This window comes from Carlito syrichta, unplaced genomic scaffold, assembly GCF_000164805.1.
Source record: "Carlito syrichta isolate Samal-C Ts95f unplaced genomic scaffold, Tarsius_syrichta-2.0.1 Scaffold309069, whole genome shotgun sequence".
Taxonomy (NCBI): domain Eukaryota; kingdom Metazoa; phylum Chordata; class Mammalia; order Primates; family Tarsiidae; genus Carlito; species Carlito syrichta.
Genome location: NW_007253165.1, coordinates 115612 through 139209, shown reverse-complemented (window position 1 = coordinate 139209; position 23598 = coordinate 115612). Strand labels below are relative to the sequence as shown.

At 34.5% G+C, this 23598-nt stretch overlaps 1 protein-coding gene across 1 annotated transcript in view; it reads right to left on the bottom strand.

The window, feature by feature from the left end:
- Positions 1 to 1737: 1737 nt before the first annotated feature.
- CDC73 (cell division cycle 73) overlaps positions 1738 to 23598 on the bottom strand; it is a 124550-nt gene continuing 102689 nt past the window's right edge. Inside the window, exons 14-18 of the mRNA XM_021716872.1 lie at positions 17631 to 17792; positions 14681 to 14781; positions 3433 to 3574; positions 2454 to 2516; positions 1738 to 2415 (exon numbers count right to left, since the gene is read on the bottom strand). Coding sequence (XP_021572547.1) covers positions 2480 to 2516; positions 3433 to 3574; positions 14681 to 14781; positions 17631 to 17792 — 442 coding nt within the window. The 3' untranslated portion in view covers positions 1738 to 2415; positions 2454 to 2479. The remainder of the gene's footprint in view (positions 2416 to 2453; positions 2517 to 3432; positions 3575 to 14680; positions 14782 to 17630; positions 17793 to 23598) is intronic.

Here is a 23598-nt window from a genome sequence, read left to right as displayed (position 1 = left end):
CCCCCCAAATGATTATAACATGCAGTCAGGGTTGAGAGCTACTGATTAAGCCTACATGGTTCTTACTGTTCCCTGACTCTGAAGAATGTTCTATGAATAAAGAAACAGAGCTTTCCTTTACAAGTGATACAGGGTGTCTCCAGTTAACAGTAACATATAGGTAAATTATTAATTTGTACTTTATTTCCATTAAAATATCTAATTCTGTCTCTCCATTCCCTGTAATTCTGTTTTCTAAAACTCCAAGACCAAGTATAGTCAAACTACTTCTTTGTAATAAATCAGTTACACTGCACTGAAAATACATTACTCATTCATGCATATATTTACTGAATGCCTACTATGTGCAAGGCACTGTGTTAGGTGCTGCTGTAGGACTGTCATGGGAGAATGAAGAGTCATTGGCTGTAAGTTTTTTGGTTTTTGTTTTAGAATTAATAGCTATAAACTTAATTACATGAACCTAAATAAGGGACTGAACTGTCACACACAAAAAAAAGAAAACAAGTATATATAAGGGTCTGATTTTAAAATACATGGTAGAGCATATTTGTACTTTTCCTAATGTTCCATACAATATTTCCAGAAGCCTTTGAATATACATAAGGCAAATTCAAGATAGAAAAATAAACCCTATTCAAAGTAGATGTTCCCAATTTTAACCATACTCCATATCAAGTAAATTTCATATATAAGTACAAATACCAAAAATCTTTATGGAAAGGTAGTTCACAGCCACTTGTAGTAGTCTTAACAAATAATCTTACATAAAAATATTACAGATTCTGATCTTTGACTATTTCATCATGGAAAAAGTTTACATAATACATAATTTTTTCTGAAAACAGATTTATATGCTGAGAAAGTCTAATGTGAACACATCTGAGTTTTCTTTTATCTTTAAGGAGAGAAGATGCTAAGAAGAAGTGAAGAAAATAGGGGTAGAATCTGTTCAAACCTCATAAATATACTAAAATCTAATACTTTGAAATACTGACTGCTTTCTTCTGATGAGCCTTGAGAATGAATTCCATGTGAATAAATATCTCTATTTACTATTGGCATAGTCTTACATGGTCACTTAAAAAATAAATAATAATTGCTTCTCATTTTTATGATAGCATTAAATTATAAAGAGGCTAGCTAATGTCAGTTTAACACCTAAGAAAGAGCTCAATGTTTACTAAAAATATGTTAATCTAAGAGAGAATCAATGGGGAAAATAGAGGAAAAATGACATAAGACTGAATGATCAGTAAAAATTCTAATGACCAAAAAAAAAAAAGAGTAAAGGTTCCCAGTTGCTTTTAAGAAATAAAAGGTAAAATCAAGACTCAAGAAAAGTAGTCATTCGTTGTACCTTGGATGCAACATTCTGTCTAAAGTAGAGAAATAGCAAAATATTTTACTAAGTTAAAATATAGGTCTTATATTTTACACCATATCGAATACACACACAAAAATACCAGTGTTTGTATCTTGCTTCTGTTCAGACACTTAAGCAAATGTGTTCTTTGGTGCCTGGAAGTTTATCAATATTTAGAAATAATGGAAGATAAGGACTCTAAGATCAACAAGGCTAAAATAGAAGACTCAAAATCCTATACTATATAAGAAGCAAAGATGAACTAATGAAAAAAGATAAGGAAGTTAAAATTATACTACATATAATAGGACTGATACATATTCCTTCCCCCAATTCCTACTTTGGCTCCCAAAATAAAAAGTACTACAGCCTATTTAGTTTTTAATCTGTGTTTTGAGATTTTTCAAATGGAAAGATATCACAGATAGAAAGATTCTAAGTTTTAAAATCATCAAAGTCAATGAGAAGAATGTACATTCTTAAATGTATTCAATTTATAAGTAAAGAAGTCTTGAAAAGGCTAAACAGTTCAACCAAAACTGAAGAATTGTTCTAGATTTTTCATTATTCTTTTAAAATGAAGAGTAAGTACAGATATAGTATACATACAGGTTGACATTTTGATTCATTCAAAATAGTCACATCCCTTTGCTTGGTTCTGGATGTTCCACAGACTAAAATTTAATACCATTCATAACAAAGCACTTTCAGTAAAAGGAAACAGAGCAATGAAAAATCAGAAGCAAGATGGCTCAGATAGCCTCTAAATATACACACATTTGTAGCCTGCATTTATTTTCTAAAGAAACAAATTTTAAGTAATGCTAAGTTAACCAATGGAGAAAAAACTTCTATTAAAATATACAATTTCCATTACAGACTAGAAGACTAATATTAAAAAAATAGTTGTAAGCCAAAAAGTTTGCTTATATGGATGACAGGCATCATCCCTTTGAAGCACGAAGCATCAAATAAGGTCTTATAAAAGATTTATCTGTGACCTCCTTCATTGTAAGTTCCTGATAAATTCATAAAGCTTGAGTCTCAGTCTTTATATCAAGGTATATCCATGCTTCTTAGTCCAAACTTCCAGAAATGGAGGAGCCAAATAATTCAGAATCTCAAGTGGGATTTATGCTTTACCATATACCTGAAAAAAAGTATTTTAATAGGTTATAATGACTATAGGAATTCTAAAATTTTGGTAGCATTACATATAAAAAATAAGTTCACTTTTGTAAAACTTAAAATCTGCAGTAGAACAGGATGTTTTATTTTCTAAAAAACTGGAAACTTAATACTGGTAACCTCTGAGAATACAAGAACTTGTTAAGTAAGCTAGAACAAATATTCTTCTTATTAAGTTCTATAATCTAAGAGCTTCCAGCTGAAATAACTGTTTTCTTTAAATACATATATAATAGGTTATTTTGGGTTACCTCAATCACCTATAAAAATCCAGTGAGAGACGTACACCAGGAAAGTTACAGACTTTAAGGACTTTAAAGTTACAGACTTTAACTCCAAAGAGAAGAGTAAATTCAGTGGTATTTACTGTAATTATACGCTGTTCTCAAATTTGCCAATTATAAAGCTGTTATCTGTAAAGGACTTTATAAACACTATTCGTAATAGCAATGAAAATAAATTTAAAAACCGAACTTCTTTCAAGAGTTACCCATAACAATTAAATCTAGAGTCGGAGATGTTTCGATGCTTGCAAAAAACACAGACATCACTTAATCCAAGTTCCTCAGACAGACAAAAAATAAGGTGCAGAAAGGTCACAGAGTTCATTAGAGCCAGATCACAAAACCAAGACAAGATCTATATTCTCTGACTCCATTCCTTCTACTAGGCTATAAACCTTTTCTCCATCTGTTTCTAAAATAAAACTATCAAAGGTATTTGTTAATGACCTACTGTAGATAAAAAATCAAATTTGACTATGTTCAAAGAAGGGAAGCGGGGAATATGGCTCACAAAAGTACCTTAAAATTTAACTAAGGAGACAGAAAACTTATTACATTAAACCACAGAAAGGCATATTTTAGAATCAGAATTACCTGTCCAATGTTTCCCAAAACCTTAAGAAAACTGGTCTATCCAAATGACGTTTGTGATAGCTGAGTTCTAATACTGTTACATCCCATTTCTGAACATTCGGATCTAGACGAACTTCATCATACTTCAGATGGAAGGCTTTAACTGCATGGGAGTGAAGAAATAATATTTTTTATTCAAACTATAATCAAATTATAAAAACATTTTACCAAGAGTCTTTTAAAAAATCCAATCCAGATATTAACTAGAAACCTAAAAAAAATTTTTTCTAATCATTCTTCTCCCAACTGAAGCTATATTATAACCAAAATGATCTTTTAAATAGATGTAAAACATTGTGGTATCTTCAAAACCATTAAATTAAATAAATGTTTAGTGAGGTTTTATATATGCCAGCCACTGGGGACTGAAATGAAGAATAATATAAGGCAAAATGCATATGATAAAGTAAAGGATAATAAGAAAAAGACTATTCAAATAGTGTAGTACAATAAGAGTAGGGTATCACAGAAACACACACAAGTGCAAGTATGCCTTGTTGTTATTGCAGATTTGGTTCCAGACCACTGCAATAAAGTTAATATAACAATAAAGCAAGTCAAACAAATGTTTTGGTTTTCCACTGCATGTGAAAATTATGTTTACCCTATACTGTGGTCTATTAAGTATGCAATAGCAGTATGACTAAAAAACAATGCACATGCCTAAAGTTAAAAATACTTAATTGATTAAAAATGCTAACAATTATCCGAGTTTTCATAGTCCTAATCTTTTGCTGGTGGAGGGTACTGCCTCATTGCTGATGGCTGCTCACTAATCAGTGTGCTGGTTGATGAAGGCTGCACTAGGGTAGCTGTGGCAACTTCTTAAAATAAGACAACAAAGTCTGCTACACCAACAGAATCTTCCTTTCACAAAACATTGCTCTGTCGCATGTGATGCTGCTTGATAACATTTTGCCTACAGCAGAACTTTCAAAGTTGGAGTTAATCCTCTCAAACCCTGCTGCCACTCCATAAGCCAAGTTGATATAATATTCCAAATCCTCTCTTGTCACTTCAACAATGTTCACAGCATCTTCCCCAGCAGACTCCATACCGAGAAAGCACTTTCTTTGGTCACCCATAACAAGCAGCTCTACATCGGTTCAAGTTTTATTATGAGACTGCAGCAATTCAGTCACGTCTTTGGACTCTACTTCTAATGCTAGTTCACTTGTTATTTCCATCACATCTACTAAAGTCTTGAACTCCTCAAAGTCAGTCATGAGGACTGAAATCAACTTCTTCCAAACTGCTGTTACTGTTGATATTCTGGAGTCCTTCCATTAATCACTAATATTCTTAGTGAATTCTAGAATGGTGGATTCATTCCAGAGGGTTACTAATTGGCCTAATTTCAATACCACTGTGTCTCAGGGAATAGGGAGGCCCAAAGAGAGGGAGAGAGATGAAGAACTGGCTGGTCAGTGGAGCAGTCAGAACACACACAACGTTTATCGGTTCCGTTTGCTGTCTTACTTGGGTGTGGTTCATGGTGTCCTAAAACAATTATAATAGTAACATCAAAGATCACTAGTCACAAATCACCATAACAGATATAATAACAATGAAAAAGTCTGAAACATTCTGAGAATTACCAAAATGTGACAGAGTCATGAAGTGAGCACATGATGTTGCAGAAAAATGGAAACAAACTTGGTTACTTGATCAAGGCAGGGTTTTCACAAAACTTCAATTTGTAAAAAAAATAAAACAAAAACCAAAGTATATGCAAAGTGCAATAGAGCAAAGCAAAATAAAACAAGCTATTCTTGTACCTTACATACACACAATAAATTCTGTGAGAAATGGCTTGCAAAGACATTGATGTCTAACCTAAGACCTACTGGTCATGTAAGAATCAAGCAAGCACAGAACAAAAGTGACCCAGTAAGCAAGAAGATCACACTCAAAAAGAAATGAAATCAGTTAGGAACTGAAGACATTTAACATGCAAAATAGTGTAGGAAAGGAATAAGACCAAACAGGTTTACAGCAACGAGGGGCTTGTAGGCCATATTAAGGAGTTTTGACTTTATTTAAGCAACATGGAGAATCACTGCAAAGTGTTTAGCAGAGCCAGCTATACAATTTATTAATCTAGAAGATAAAGAGATAAATTTCTTCAAGAGGACCAAAGATATGTGGGTGGTAAGAGAAATATTCAAGAGATAACTGGGGAATGGGTTATCTTGGTAAGAAATAACAAGGAAAAAAAAGAAAAAAACTGCTAAGTATTTTTTTAAATTTTCTTTTTTTCTGTAGCTACTATACCTGCTTGACTTGTACTGTGCCTTCTTGATTCCTTGTTCAGCTAGTTCACTGCTTATGTAGAGAAAGGCTAGTAATTTCTGTATGATTATTTTGTATCCTGAAACTTTACTGAATTTGTTTATCTAAACTTTTTTTGCGTGAGTATTTATACATTTTTCTATGTATAAGATTATGTCATCTGCAAATAGGGACTATTTTACGTCCATTGGAGGAAAGACAATTATCTTCAATAAACGGTGCAGGGCACTGGATAACCATATGCAGAAGAATGAAATTAGATCCTCACCTCTCTCCCTATTCAAAAATCAACTTAAAATGGATCAAACACCTAATAAGACCCCAAACTATGAAACCACTAGAAGAAAATATTTCATGGCATTGGTGTGGAAAAATATTCTATGAATAAAATCTCAAAAGCATAGGCAACAAAAGCAAAAATTTTAAAAAAAAGGATTGTATCAAACTAAAAAAGCTTTTGCACAGCAAAGGAAACAACAGAGTAAAAAGACAACCTACAAAATGGGGAAAAAAATCTGCAAACTACTCATCTGAAAGGAGATTGATACTCAGGATATATAAGGAATGCAACCATCTCAACAGAAAAATAACAATCAGATTTTTTAAATGGATATACGATCTGAACTGATACTACTCGAAAGATGACATACAAGCTCACTAAATTGATGACAGATTCAATGGAAGTCTAAACTTCACCATCATGCAATATATCTATGTAACAAACCTACACATGTATTCTTCAAACACTAAAAAGAATATGTGTGTGTGTGTGTATATACACATATATATATTCAGCAAATATATTTATAAATGCTCAACATCACTAATCATCAGAGAAACATGAAACAAAACCACAATGAAGTATCATCTCACCCCAGTTAGAATGACTATTATAAAAAAAGACAAAATGGCTCGGCGCACAACTATAATCCCAGCACTTTGGGAAGCCTATGCGGGAGGACTGCTTGAGTCCAGAAGTTTGAGACCAGCCCAGGAAACACAGTAAAACCTTGTCTCTACAAAAATTTTAAAAATTAGCCGAGTGTGGTGGTACGTGCCCAGAGTCCTGAATACTCAAGTGGGAGTTCGAAGGGCAGCTAAAGCCCAGGAATTTGAGACTGTGGTGAGCCATAATCATGACACGGCAACCCAGTCTGGACAACAGAGTAAGAGACCCCATCTCAAACAAAAAACAAAACAAAGACAAAATAACAGCTGATTGCAAGGATGTGGAGAAAAGAGAATTTTCATATAGTGTTGGCAAGAATTCAAACTATAATAGTCACTATGGAGGACAGTAATGAAGGTTCCTTAAAACACTAAAATTGGGCTTGGGTGGGTGGCTCATGCCTGTAATTCCAGCACTTAGGAGGCCGAAGCAGCAGGATCACTCAAAGCCAGGAGTTCAAGAACAGTCTGGGCAACAAAGTGAGATTTATAAAAATTAGCCAGAGATGGTAGTGTGTGCCTGTAAGTCCCCCCTACTTGGGAGGCTGAGGTGGGAAGATCGTTTCAGCCTAAAATGATCAGTGAGCTATGATCTCACCACTGCGAATAAGACTATCTCAAAACAAACAAAAGTACAAACAGAACTACCAGATGATCCCACAATCCCATTACTGGACATTTATCCAAAGGAAAAGAAATCACTAAATAGAAGAGACAACCACGCTCCCATGTTTATTGTAGCCCTATTCACAACAGCCAAGATACGGAATTATACTACATGTTCAATAATGGATAGATAAAGGAAAATGTGGACTATACACATAATGAAATACTATTCAGTCATAAAAAATGAAATCCTGCCATTCATGGCAACATGGATGGAACTGGAGGACTTTATATTAAGTTAAATAAGCTAGCAACAGGAAGTTGAACACCATATGTTCTCACTCATGTAGAAGCTAAAAAAAGTTATTAAGTAGAACAGACGATAGGAAAGGCTGAAACGGGGAGTGGAGGAGGGAAGGGCTAGGGAGAGATTTGTTAAAGGATACAAAAATTACAGCTAGATAGGATGAATAAGTGCTAGTGATCTATAACAATGTAGGATGACTATAGTTAATAATAATATATAGTTTCAAATAGCTAGAGGGAGGATACTTAATGTTTTCAACATTTAAACAATGGTAAGTATTTGAGATGACAGATATGCTCATTACCCTGATCTGATACATAATATGTATCAAAATATCTACGGGCCAGGCATGGTGGCTCATACATGTAATCCCAGAAGTTTGTGAGACCAAGGCAGAAAGAATGCTTGAGCCCAGGAGTCAGAGAACAGCCTGGGCAACATAGAGAGACCTGCCTCTAATAAACAATTTTAAAAAGGAGCTCACCCCTGTCACTACTGGCATCTGAGCAAGTAGTGGACCCCAAAATTGGCCTGCCTGCTAACACAGGTGCCAGCAAACAATGCATTCTGGGTCTCAAAGACAGGCAAGCTTGGCTCACTGCTGCCAACTCTGGGGCCTGAGGACTGGCCCAGTTGGCATCCCTGTCCTCAGCAAAACTTCACCATAGCCTGCAGTACAAACCATACCTTAAGCCACTGATGCTGTTTACAGCCAAAGAAATTATATAAACACTACACTACTATCTATTCAAAACCAAAGCCAAAGTACCCGACCTAACCTATACCACAGATATATCTTCAGGAAATTGTCCTCCCCTACTAAAGAAAATCCAAACAGTCGGAAGAAGCAACATTTACAGCATTATGTGCAGATGTCAACTTAAAGATGCATAAAACAGAAAAGGCAAGAATTATGACACCTCCAAAAAAAAAAACCACAGTAATTCTTCAACAACAGATCCAAATGAAAAATAAATTTAAGAAATACGAGAAAGAGAATTCAAAATAATAATATAGAAGCTGAGTGAGATATAAAAGAATACAGAAAACGCTTCGACACTGGGCTAGGCAATGATTTTGAGACTAAAAAGTACAGACAACAAAAACAAAAAGACATATAGGACTGTATTTTTTTAAAAAGCTTCTGCATAGCAAAATAAACTATCAACAGAGTAAATACACAACCTACAGGAGAAAATACCTTCAAACTATGCATCTGAAAAAGGGCTCATATCCAGAATCTATGAGAAATATAAATGAATCAACAAGCAAAATACAATCCCATTAAAAGGTGAGCAAAAAATTAAAACCACACTGATACCACCTAACTCCAGTCAGGAAGGCCATCATCAATAACTCAAAAAACAACAGAAACTGGAGATGATGCAGGGAAAAGGGAACACTTCTACACTGTTGGTGGGAGTATAAACTAATACAACCTCTGTGGATAACAGTTGGGCGATTCCTAAGAGACCTAAAAATTGACCTTCCATACAACCCCACAATCCCTCTACTGGGAATATTCCCAGAGGAACTCTAATCACTCTATGAAAAAGATACCTACACACGTATGTTTATTGCAGTACTATTCACAATAACACAAACATGGAACCACCACGCTGCCAACTGAGAAAGGACTGGATAAAAAAAATGTGGTACATATACATGATGGAATATTATGCAGCCATAAAGAAGGACAAAATTATGAACTTCACAGCAACTTAGATGGACTTAGCGTCTATGATACTGAGTGATCTATCACAGGAACAAAGAACTAAGTACCATATATTCTCACTCAGAAGTGGACCTTGAACAACTATCTTAATACTATAAGAAAGGAATTGACAGTAGTGGGAATCCGGGGGGGGGGAACACACCTCATCAACAAGGGTACCTGTATAATGAACATTTGTATATCTAACCCTGAATTGTACCTCACATCTTTGTTTTGTTTCATTTTTTGAGTCAGAGTCTCACTCTATGGCCCAGGCTGGAGTACAGTGGCACGCTGCTTACAGTTACTGCAGCCTCAACCTGCTAGGATCAGGCGATCCTTCTGCCTAAGCCTTCCAAGTAGCTGGAACTACAGGCATGCACCACCATAGCAGGCTAAATTTTTTTTTTTTTTTTTTTGTAGACACAAGGTCTCACCATGTTACCCAGGCTGGTTTTGAACCCATGGGCTCAGGCAATCCTCTCACCTCTGCCTCCCAAAGTGCTGGGATTATAGGCATGAGATACCACACTTGGCTGTACCTCACATCATTAAAATAAAAAAATTTTTTTAAATGAACAAAGAACATGAACAGATGACTTCTCAAAAGACATACATGAGGCTAACAAACATTTTAAAAAAGAAAGTTCAACCCCATTAATAATCAGAAAAATGCAAATCAACACCAAAATGTGATACTATCTCACACTAGAATGGCTATTATTAAGTAAAAACAAAACAAAACAAAACACATCTTAGCAAGGGTGCAGAGAAAAGGGGACACTCATACACTGTTGGAGAGAATGTAAACCAGTTCAGCCTCTGTGGAAAGTAGTTTGGAGATTTTCAAAGAATGAATGTGATCTAGCAATCCCACTATGAATACATACCCAAAAGAGCATACACTGTTCTACTAAAAAGGCACCTGCATTCATGTTTATTGCAGTACTATTCACAATAACAAAAATATAGAACCAAACTAGGTGCCCATCAATGGTGGACTGGATTTTTTTAAACATGCCACACATACACAATGAAATATTATGCAGTCATAAAAAAGAATGAAACCATGCCCTTTGAGCAACATGGATGCAGCTGAAAGTCATTATTCGAAGCAAATTAATGCAAAAACAGAAAACCAAATCCCGTATCTTCCCACTTATAAGTGAGAGCTCAACACTGGACACACACGGACACAGAGAGAAGAAAAAACATTGGGGACTTCTGGTGGGGGGAAGAAGAGGCGCAAGGGTTGAAAAATAACCTGTTGTGTAGTATGCTCACTCCTAGGGTGATGGGTTCACCAGAAGCCCAAACATCACCATCATGTAATATACTCATGTAACAAACTTGCATATGCACCCTCTGAACCTAAAATTACAAGAAGCTGGGAGGATACAGCGAAAAGAGAACTTTTATATACTGTTGGTGCAAATATACACTAGTACAGTCACTAAGGAAACAATATGGAGATTTCACAAAGAAACTAAAAATAAAACTCTCATAAGATCCAGCAATCCCACTATTGGGCATTTATCTAAAGCAAAGAAAATTAGTTTATCAAAGAGCATACCTACACTCCAATATTTATTGCAGTACAAATAGCAAAGATACAGAATCAACTAAGTGTCCATCAATGGACAAATGGATAAAGAAAATGTGGCATAAACACAAAATGGGGCTGGACGCAGTGGCTCAAGCCTGTAATCCCAGTACTTTGGGAGGTTGAGGTGGGCGGATTGCTTGAGCCTAGAAGTTCGAGACCAGCCTGGGCAACACAGCAAAACCTCATCTCTACAAAAAAAATTTTTAAAAATTAGGCAGGTATGGTGGTGTGTGCCTGTAGTTCCAGATACTCAGGATGCTGAGGTGGAAAGATCACCTGAGCCTAGGAGGTTGAGTCTGCCGGAAGTTGTCATTATCATGATCATACCACTGCACTCCAGCCTGGGTGACAGAGTGAAACCCTGACTCAAACAAAACAAAACAAAAACAAACAAAAAAACCCACACAGAATGGAATACTATTCAGCCACTAAAAAGAATTCCTATCATTTGTGGCAAGGCAACATGGATAGAAGTGGAAACCATTGTGCTAAGCAATTATAGACAAATATTACACATTGTCACTCATATAAAGAAGCTAGAAAGTTGATTTCATGGTGGTAGATGGTAGAATGACGGCTACCAGATGCTTAAAAGCTGTGGAATGGGTGGCGGGGGTGTGAAAAGAGAGGCTGGTTAATGAGTACAAAATAGTTAAACAGAAGACGTTCTAATGCTTGATAGCAGAGTAGAGTAAGGTGATTACAGCTAACAGCAACAAATTATATATTTCAAAGTAGCTAGAAGACTTATAATGTTCTCAATACACAGAAACGACAAATACTGGAGGTAATGAATATGCTAAATACTGTGATTTGATCATACACATTCTATCCATGTAACAAAATATCACATGTACCCCATAAATATATATAAATATTATGTATCAATAAAAAATTTTTTAAATTTTGAGCATAATTTTTTAAAAAGTTATATCCAGATACAAGCTCAAACTTACAATTTTGTAAAGATTTTATTTGGCAAGTTTATGCAACTAAATATTTAATATATTCTCCAAGACTGTATTTAATTATCATAATTATGTAACATTAAGAAAACATAATTTTTATCAAGGCCCAGAGAGATGCTCCCAAATACCTTCAGTTTTCTCCCTATGCTATGTAGATATATCATTTTCCATGTGTATTATGATAGAGAAAAGGGTTGGAAGTCACAAGAGTGAAAGCAGAGCGATCAACTAAAAGCTAAGAGATAATATCCTAAATCTCTGGCTTAGACAAATTACTGTAATAAATTAATTGAGGACAAAAAATAGTTTGGAGAATAAAAAAAAGAGTAAGACAATCAATTCCATTAGGAACAGGTTAAGTTTAATGTACCAATAAGATATCACAGAAGAGTTATCTGGTAGTTACTGAGATACACATGTCCAGAATATCAAGCTACAGACATGATTTTTAGAATAAGGAGATACAGACAGTAACGGAAAGCTATCAGGTCTCCTTAAGAGGGCATTTGGAATTAAGGGAGATGAGAAATGGGGACATGAATACACCCAACTGATTCTTGAACAACACAGGTTTGAACTATGCAGGTCTAATTATGGGTTGATTTTCTTCCACCTCTCCCACCTGAGACAGCAAAGCCAACTCTTTCTTCTCTTTTCAACCTACTCAATGTGAAGATGGTTAGCTGAAGATCTTTATGATGAACCATTTCCACTTAATGAATAGTATAGTAAATGCATCTTCTCTCCCTTATGACTTTCTTAAATAACATTTTCTTTTCATTGGTTTACTGTATTGTAAGAATACAGAGTATGACACATATGATGTACAAAATACACGTTCATCAGCCATTTATGTTACTGGTAAGGCTTCCAGCCAATAGTGTGCTATCAGTAGGTAAGTTGGGGGAATTCAAGTTACATGCGAGTTTTGACTTCACAGTGGGGAGGAGGGGCATCCCAATTATATTCCCCTCCCCTCCAACCACATCATTCAAGGGTCAACTGTAGTTGATAGTCAGAAGATAAGTGGCAAGGGAATCTGAGTAAAATATAATAAATACTTGGAAAATAACTTTTAAAAATGAGAAAACGAGTCAACAGAGTCAAACTCTGATAAGAAGTCAACAAGTATTCAATACTTGGCTCACAGGTTACTTTGGTGGGAAAAGTCTTAGTGGCGAGCAATGGATTTAAATGGTGAATTAGTAGAGAGAATTCTTTTTTTAAGAAAGCAGGATTTATTGAGAGGACAGAAAAGCTCCCATAGTGGGAAGGGACCCGAAGGAGTTTCCCAACACAATTCTTTTAAAAGTATAGTTGTAAAAGGAAAAAGAAGAAGACAGAGAGAAAGGATGAGGTCACGGGTAAGGGTTCTGTTTTGCTGTTTGTTTTAAGATGGAAGGGGAAAGAGTATTCCTACATGTTGAGCGAAAGAAGTGCAGGAGAAATGTTAAAAGAATACTTCCTGAAAGAAAATCACAGATTACTCTGAAAAGGAAATTCTTTAAATTTTTATCTAAATGTTAGAAGACTAACAATCTTAATAAAACTGAGGCAACATTTACATCTCAAAGACATCCTAATCATTTATTATAACACTATTCAAAAAGGCAAGTTGGCAAAACCTGTGTTTTGCATTTGCATTTACTGACATTTTGCTTTTATTAAAATACCCATTCTAATGATTCAACTATTTACCAACTCTTTGTGTATTACTCAAGTTTCAGGAATAACAAAAAAAACTATCATAATGTCAATAATATTTAACTCATTTCTTTAAAGGAATGTAGATAGTAGTAGGACAAATAATTAAAATTTTCAAGCTTGAGAAGTTTCTATGGAAAACTGGTGGTACCACTAACAAAAACTAGGGTTGCTAAAAAAACACTGGATATTTCACAGTAGTACAACTAACATTCATAATAACTAGAGTTGTTATTTCTAATAAACATATTTGGTTCATGAGACTTTTTAAAAATTAATTTTACTAATGTTACTAATTTAGTTGAATATTCCAATTAAATAAATGTCACATCATCCACTTCCAGCAAATAAAAGGGCTAACTTTATCTATTTTTGTTATATCAACATATGCCAACATGTTTAATACATTTATAAGCTGCATGAAATAATTTATTCACTCTTGTGTTGAGGACTCAACAATGAATAAGGCAGAGAAGACCTATGCTGTAGTGGAAGTTGCAGTCTGGCTGAGGAACACTTAAAATAATTATATAAAGTAGAAAATGTTAAGCAACAAGAAAACAAAACAGCTTAGAGAGCAACTAGGAGGAGGTGATGGCTATTTCAAAGAGGAAGGCCAGAGAAGAATCCTCTAAAGAAAGAACACATGAGCTAATATTGGAATGAAGAGAAAAAACCAACCGTGCTATAATCATTCCAAATGATGAGAATAGCCAGTAAATTTCCTTACAGCACTTTAAGTTATGGCTACATATTTCTGTTCTTACAAAGTCAAGGCATTAAAACTGATATCAATTTTAATAAAAACGTATGGACATGCAACAGTTTTAATCACTTTTAAGTGATCTAAAAAATAAGTATTAATGTTATAAAATAGACAGTATGCACTCTTAGATATAGCCACACAGAAAGCACAAAAAAGCCTTTAAAGTACCTCACATAAATTAACATTATATATGTCACTTAGTAATCCTTTGGTATACACATCATATATGACACTTTCTTTTAAATAAAGTGAAAACATTTATATATAGAATAAACAGTAAATACAAAGAAAACCTTACTTTTAGCAAATATGTCAACTGGTGATCCATCAGGCAAAAGCCACGGCCAACCTTTGAATTGCCATGCCGGACCTTGCACAAAAACTGCTACAACTCGGTCCCTACACGTAGAAAAGGGGTTGGGTGGGATGGGGAAGACAGAGGTAGATTATCTCAAACTTGAGATTGAATTATTGTAAATCCCTATGGCAAGAGTCTCACGATTATTCATGCAATATAGTCTCCTATCAATCCTTCTATGAGGCAAATACAGTAAGTACATTACCAACTTTTCAATATGATGCTGTCATTAAAGCATACCAAGGATTATACTTCTCATGCATCTGGTTTTTGTACTTAAGTCTGTAAACTTAATTACACTGACAACACTTGTATATAGTCTTTAAGCTTTTTCTCTTCTCTTCTATTAATTAGAGTAGGGGGTTGGCTGACTTTTCCAATGCAATAGGGAACAGTAGTTGATCCACTAATCAAAAGAGTTGTTTTTTCAAAAAAAATCTAAAACTGCAAACATATCTCAAATATTTTATTTTAATTAAAAATGTTACAGTAACTTATCAACCATTTTATAAAGCCCCAAGGCCTTATTTTTGAGTCCTTCTAATTACTTAGGAAATAATCTGAGTATGAAAACCATCTAGACTTTTATAATTTTTTCAATTGTTTCACTCACGCTCAATTCTATGTTTTTGTTTTTTTTCAAAGACAACTTATTTTTTCAACTATTCCACCTAGTTTTCCTGGAAGGAACAATCTCTTTGAAGGTCCTTGTAGTTCATTATTCTATACAATATTTAATGGAGAAATTATAATACTGCCAATAAGTAGTTTAAGCCAACAACTAAAGCAATGGGAATAAAACAAAAACATCAATAATATTGTTTAACATTAGTAACATTTACTCTGAGCGTTTACTATGTGCCAGTTGTTGTTTTAAAGCACTTTAGGCATCACTTATGATGTTATTATATGTTTGATCTTCAAACAATCCAGTGAGGTGAATACTACTAGTACCTTCATTTTACAGATGAGGAAACAAGTATATGGACATACCACAGAACAGAAGAGGAAAGTAGGAAGAGAAAAAGGGAGAAGAGGAGAAACAAGAAAGAAGAGAGGAAAGGAAGGAAGGAGGAGAATAAATGATTAATCTCAGGCACTGGGTATGCTATTGTTCCTACTTAAGGACAGATAAATCGTGAGAATAGCCATCTCAATATTATTATGAAAGTAATTTTGGCCTTGCAACTTCATGAAAGGGGTCCTGGGAATGCTCAGAGGTCTGTGCTTTATATATATATATATATACACACACATATGTATAAAATATATGTTTTATATTATATATATAATAACCAATGCATTAGATAAAGCACCTATCCCAACAAAACATTAGACCAGAGTTATAGTATATTTGAGTAAAAGACCTACAGCAGCTATCAAAGTTGCTGTGAAAAACAGCAAGCTTCAAATTTTTACCCTGCTCGAAATCTCTGAGGCAAAAATTAAATCTGAAGTTGAAAAAAATTTCCCTTTTCATGGGATACAAACCCTAAACTGTCAAAATTCTCTTTAGCAATGCAACACACTATTAAATAATCCCTCAATTTTATGATGTAACTTGTACCATACAGCAGTTGGAAGACCAAGGTGCCTGTCAAACTAAAGGGAATTTGCTGGATAGAGGTCATGGGTCTCAAAGGATCAGCAGGGAAGAAGGATAATATAAATGTTACTCCCCATGAATTCTTGAAAGGACAATTAAAGGAAAAGAAAAGAAGAAGGGAGAGAAAATGTTATTCCTAGAACGTGACACCAATGGCTACAGACCCTAGCTAATATACATAAGCAATATTTTATAGCATAGGGATGGTACTTGTACACACTACATTATTATTTCCTGCAAATACTGCAAATATATAATACAAATGGTATAACTTTCCTACTTGAAAAGTTAAGTTTGATATCTGAAATTCTCATCTTATGTATTTTATATATTACTCAAAGTATATTTGACAACAGGACAAAATTATAATGAAGTAATCCTTTATTGTCCGTAAATTTTTAACAACTAGTATTTTCAATACTTAGACCTCTTCATGTCTGAAAACTAACAAGTAATTCACAGGTAAATTTCATCAAATGTGTCATGTTTTGCATTCTCTATATCACAGATACATACTCCAGCTTAATAATTTCAAATAATTTGTGTATATGGATTTATAGACACTATATTACAAACAACTTAATAGTTTGTTAAAGAACATTTCAATGCAATAAAAGAGCTAAACCATGATAAACCAGGTGATTGTGTTATTTTTATTAAATCATTCCCTTATAATAAAAGTAACCATGCCTTCACTTATTTCTTACCAAAAAAATCCGAATTCTCCAAACCAAAAATTTTAAGTAGAGGACTTTAAAACATTAATCTAATTTGTTGTGTTCTAAAAGCTGATTCAGAACAAATGAACAAATGAAAATAACTTATTATACTCTAGGTTTTCCAGAGGGTAGTGTGTTTCTTCTCATACATAAAATTAAGTTTACCTAAGCAAAATATACATATTTAGGTTACCTATTCAAAATATAGGTATACAGATTATTTAGGTATTACTAGAATGCAAACATTATTGATGACCAAATTAGATCTACATGATGCAATACAATTTTCAAGGATATTTCTACTTAGAACCCATGATAAAATTTGATATTTGTTCACACAAGAAAAAAAACCCCAACAATATACAGAAAATTAATGAATATTTTAAATAAATAGGCTGCTGGGAGTGGTGGTACACGGGAGTGAGGGAAGAGGATCACTAGCGCCAGAGTTTAGACCGGGCAATACAGCAAGGCTCTATACCTTAAAAAAAACACCATCACCACAAATCATCTGTTTATGTTCAACAATTGTGAAAAAGAGCAAAATTTATATAGACTATCTTACCAGTCTTGAGGCATAAGTTTAAGGGGCTGGTCTACTACTCTATAAGGTACTGTAACACTAATTGCAGTGCCCCCTGGTTGCATCTGGTCTTTTCTTCTCTGTATTAACGTTTCATTTTCACGTTGACAGCCCTGTTTCTTCTTTTCATCTGATGGGACAAATCTTTGAAAAAAACAGAGATGAGAAAGAGTCAAATGTATTTAAAGTGATGAAAACAGGAAAATATATTGTGAGATGTTTAAACATTAATAGTTTAAACCAAACATGTTTATTTTTAAATAAACCTGATCTGCAAGTGTAGATCATAATGCTTGGAGAGCATGAGTCTTTCCCCTGTATGCCAAATACAACTCGAGTTAACTAACTTAAACCCTAAACTAGTGTTGGTATTAGGGGGTATGTGTGTTTTTGTGTAAACACACAATCAATATCCATTAAGCCAGCACTCTCTATAATCATCCTTAATTTCTTAAATGCGATTAGAGGAAAACTTTATGATAAAGAAAAACTTTACTAAAAATCAAAAGACCTCTTGAAATGAAGTTGCTGTTATAGCCAGTTAGGCTTCTTCACTGGATGAAGAAGCAGAAACCTATCCAAAAGCTTCACAAAACACCCTTTTTCATATTTTGTGCTTTAGCAAAATCACAAAAAATTCCATCCAACTTCAGAGATGCTATGAAAATTTTAAAATAGGAAAATTAAATTAGCACAGCTAATAGTGTATTTTAGGATTACTGCTAGCGCTATCAACTAGCAGTATTTATCAACTCTACTTATGTGGTTCAACTTTCAAAACAGATATTCTTTAAAATAATTTAGCAATCTGAAGAGCTATTGCCAGCACTAGAACTTGCTAGTTTTCACAAAGTATTTTTAAAACAGTCTTATTTTCTAAATATACATAATCCTAACAGTCTACTCGCATATTTTATTAGCTATGGTCTAGTCCCTCCAATTAAATGGAGCAATATAATTACTGCATTAAGAGTATTATTCTGCTTCTAAAGTTAAGAAGAGATAAAAGGGTGAGGGCAAAACAGATGCAGGAAAGCTTACACATGGTACAGTTTCCTGAAAAATTTCAGTAGCACATATTGGACTCATCAGATAATTATATTAATCTTATAGTCTTAGCCGGGCTCGGTGGCTCAGCCTGTAATCCCGTGCCTTTGGGAGGCTGAGGTGAGTGGTTTGCCTGAGTCCGCGGGTTCGAGACCCGCCTGGGCAGCGAGACCTCATCTCTACAATAAATCAAAAAAAAATTAGCCGGGTGTGGTAGCGTGCGCCTGTAGTTCCAGCTACTTGGAAGGCTGAGGCAGAAGGATTGCCGGAGCCCAGCAAGTCAAGGCTGCGGTGGCCGGGAGCGGCCACTGCACTCCAGTCTGGGCGACAGAGTGAGACTCCAACTCAAATAAAAAAATTTTATAGTCTTGAAAGTCTTTAGTATATGGTGATAGTGATAACAATAAACTTTGTTTCTGATTGTTCTCACATCCACTTCAAATCTTATTAAAAACGTTAAAATTTCCATATTATCTTAAAATTTCCTCTAGATAATCATTTGCTCCCTATGACTTTGGCTATTTTATTTTCATCAAGCTCACTTGGAAAATGCCAAAGACAATACTAATACTTTGAATAATGAAACACACATTAACATACATACATTGTTGGAAAGTGACTTCTAATAAAAAACTACATCTAACAAAAATGGTTTAAGTGAATAGGATGTGCAATACATTTTTCTGTAAGTTATATAATATTATAATATACACAGTTGAATAAAACACAGTTCCTGCCCTCTTGTCCTTATGTTCCAGATACATAGAACAAAGGAATTTTACTGCCAAGAAAAATACTTTGCTTTAATTTATCTCAATCATCTATACCTAAATGGGGTTTAAAATGTTTAAATTCTTTAATATTGCATCTCTCTCTTCTCTGTCATCTGACATTTTAATACATGAAGTATAAATTTACATATACAACATTACTTATAAGCTTTTAATATAAATCACATACAAACAAGTTTATTACAATATCTAATTAAAAAGTATATCATACACCTATTAGAATGTCTCATGCCTAAGAAATAAGAGTTACATATCATTTGCATGTTTACACATTGGCTGACACATTTTATTAAAGTTCAGAACTGCTAACATGGCTTTTTGCTGTTGTTGCTGCTGCTGTTTTTGAGTTAGAGTCTCACTCTGTTGCCCAGGCTAGAGTGCAGTGGCATGATCATGCACCATAATCTCAACCTCCTCGGCTCAAGTGACCCCTCTGCCTCAGCCTCCTGAGTAGCTGGGACTACTGGCACGTGCCACGATGCCATTAATTTTTCTGAATTTTTGTAGAGATGAAGTCTCTCTATGTTGCCCAGGCTGGTCTCAAATTCCTGGGCTCAAGTGATCTTCCTGTCTCAGCCTCCCAAAATACTGGGATTACAGGCATGAGCCATCGTGCTCAGCCACTAGGATGGTTTTCAAATTTGTCATACTCCTAGAATTTCTACATGCTCTAATATTTTCATTTCTGATTATATCTAGGTATTTCCTTAAAACAGTAGCCTTCTCTGTTAGCAGTAAAAGTAAAGCTTTATTTCAAAATGCTTTTCAGCCTAGATCTCATTTGATAACATAATAGATCTTATAACCTCTTCTAAACTTGAGTCCACTAAAAAGACTAGTATTCCACATCTAGTCACTACACATTTCACCTGTTCACTCTACTGTAGTACATCAAATCTAAGACATCAATGATTATGAGATACACCATTATACTGTACGTACTGTATGAAGGAAAAAATACTGCCAATTAAACTGTGAAATTCTACATAAATCAAAGCCATCATCCCTCTAAAGAACTAGCTATTTCTCCTGGCTTGGACTACACTATCTGATGTGTGTGACAGGCAATGGTCTGTACGTATTTCAGGAAAAACAAGCAATGCAGCTTCATCTACTACTGCTATCTTCTTTCTTAGGTTGCAAAAAGTACCAGGTTGTTGTTTTTCAAGAAAGGGATTGAGGTCATTCCTCCAACAACAACAAATTCACAAATATCAAATGTGCACCCCCCTGCTTTAATTCAGTACATTTTTTGCATCTACCACTACATTTTACTGGCACAAAATTCATATAAAGTGAAATGCACAAATACATGTTTTGATAAATGTATACCCAGTGTAAGCACCATACCAATCAAGATAAAGAACACGTGCATCTACCCGGATCATTTCCTAATATACCTTTCAGTCAGTTTCCATCTTCCATTTCTCAATAGGGAACTACTATTCTGCTTTCCATCACCACATATCAGCTTTGTTTGGGGATTTATATACACAGAATCAAACAGGATGTGTTCTTTTGTAACTGGCTTCTTTCATTTAATTGAATGTGATAATCATATATGCTGTGGAGCATTATCAGCAGGTTCATTCTTTTTCTTTCTTTTTTTCATTATTTTTCATTGCTAAGTATAAGTCTATTTTTCCTGCTGGTACGCGTACGGGTTTATCTTAGTATGTACTGCATGCTATAACAAAAATACCATAGACTGGGTGGCTTATAAACAACAGAAATTTTATTGTCACAGTTCTTGGGGCTAGGAAGTCCAAGATCAAGATGCTAGTCCATTTGATGTCTAGTGAGGGCCTACTTCCTGGTTCACAGAAAGTAGCCTTTTCACTGTGTCCTCTGCATAACAGAAGGAGCAAGAAAGCTCTGTGGGGTCTCTGTCACAAATGTCCTAATCCCATACATAAGAGCAGAGCTCTCATATCATATCACCTCCAAATACTCTTACACTGGTCATTAAATTTCAACATGCGGATTTTGGAGGACAGTTTATAGTAAAGTAGTTAACAAACTTTGGGTTATTACAGCTAGTTAAAATGAACATTCCTGTTTAAGTGTTTTTGAGAACATACGCTTTCAGTTCTCTTGAATAAATACCTTTCAGTAGAAATGTTGGATCGTAGGGTGTGTCTAACTGTATAAGAAACTGCCAGAAGTAATCTGAAGCATCTGTACTATTTTATACTTCCACTAAAATTGTATGAGAGTTCTAGATTTTTGAATTTTAGTCTCTTGAATGAGTATGAAGTAGTATCTCATCTCACCATAATTTTAATTTATTTCCTCAATGACGAATGATACTAAGCATCTTTTCATGTGCTTTCTAGCCATGTGCATACCTTCTTTTGTGAAGTGGCTAAGTCTTTTGCTTGTGTTTAATTGGATTGTCTTGAGACCTATTTATCCATTTGTTTCAGTACCATGTGTTGAAAAGACTCATTTCTCAATTGAATTGCCTTGACATGTTGTCAAAAATAGTGTATGTCCATTTCTGCATTCTCCATTATTTTCATCCATCTATTTGTCTCTCTCTATATCATCCTGACAATGTGATTACTACAGCTGATAGTGAGTCTTGAAATCAGATAGTGCAAGTCTTCCCTTTGTTCCTCTACAACTATTTCAATGCTAAACCACAGTGCATCTTTTTGACAACATACAAGCATATTTAAACTCAACACATATAATACTATCTACACACATTATCTCAGAAGAACTGATGAAACTATGAATTGCCATCATCATTTTGGATATGTGCAGATAATAAAAACTATGTCAAGACTACCATTTAGAGACAGTAACTCTAAGATACCATCAATTATACAACATACTACAATTTCAGAGCTAATAAGTGAAAAATTACTGTATCTTAGAATCGATAAAATATACAATAATCTAGCTAACTAAGCTTAACAAAGAGTGCAACCAAAGTACTACACAAGGGGGATCTCCCCAAAATGGTTTATTGATTAAAAATTGAGTATTTATTCTTCTTACATGTTTAAACTTCAGTCACCTTCAAAGTACTCTCTGTTGGATGCAACACACCTATTGAGATAATTGTTTTTACTGCTCAAAATAGTTTTTGAACTCGTCAATTTTGAAGTCTTTTAGTGCTTCTGCCATGTTTTGTTTCACCTCTTCCTCATTGGCAGAAAGTTTCCCTTTGAGAACTTTTTTCATCCAGGGGAAACAAAAAAAGTTGCTTGGGGCAAGGATGGGTAAACAGGGAGGGTAGGGCATGGGGTCATGTCGTTTTTTGGTCAAACACTGCTGACTATTCAGCATAGTGTGGTGTGTTGTCATAGTAGAAGAACCAGTCACCTGTTTGACATAACTCAGAACGTTTCTTCCACAAATCATGAAGCAACCGTCTCAACATTTCTAGCTAAAAACTTTTGTTGACCATTTGATCAGGAATAACAAATTCTAAGTATATTACAAGAGACCCGCCCTCCAAAATATATTTTCTTTTTTGCAGGGGGATCCTCCCTCATATATTACAGCACTTTATCAACTCAGCCACTGTAGTGTCAACTGTCAATGTATTCTTTTGCATTACAACTCCACTCTGAGCTTAGAAGCATAAGCTAATGGCTAAACAGAATAGGATTTAGATTTAGGATGCCAGTGGGCAAAACAAGCCTACTGAATACTACACAGACATACGTCTTCAAATGACACAAAATAGTAGGTTATATATATATGACTCCTCTTGCACAAGAAGTTTAAAAATATCAATTTTGATCTACCAATATAAAGTAATACAGCTGTCTAGATATAAGGCAGCATCAAAAGGGGTAATGCATCTGAAATTTAAATATGATGAATGAGGTAACTTTGGTTTCCTAGTATCAAACTCTAAATATATCTATGAATTTATTTAAGTATTTATTTAATTCTAAATTTAAGCCATATTTATTTTACTATGAATATACCTTTTTTATTCAAAGCACAATTCAATTTTCTACAATTTTATAGCAGTCTTTTTCATTATAATTTACAAAATCTGTCTTCTCCCTATGACACTTCAGGTTTCTTTTTTTTCTTTTCTTTTTTTTTTTTTTAGAGTCTCACTCTGTCGCCCAGACTGGAGTGCAGTG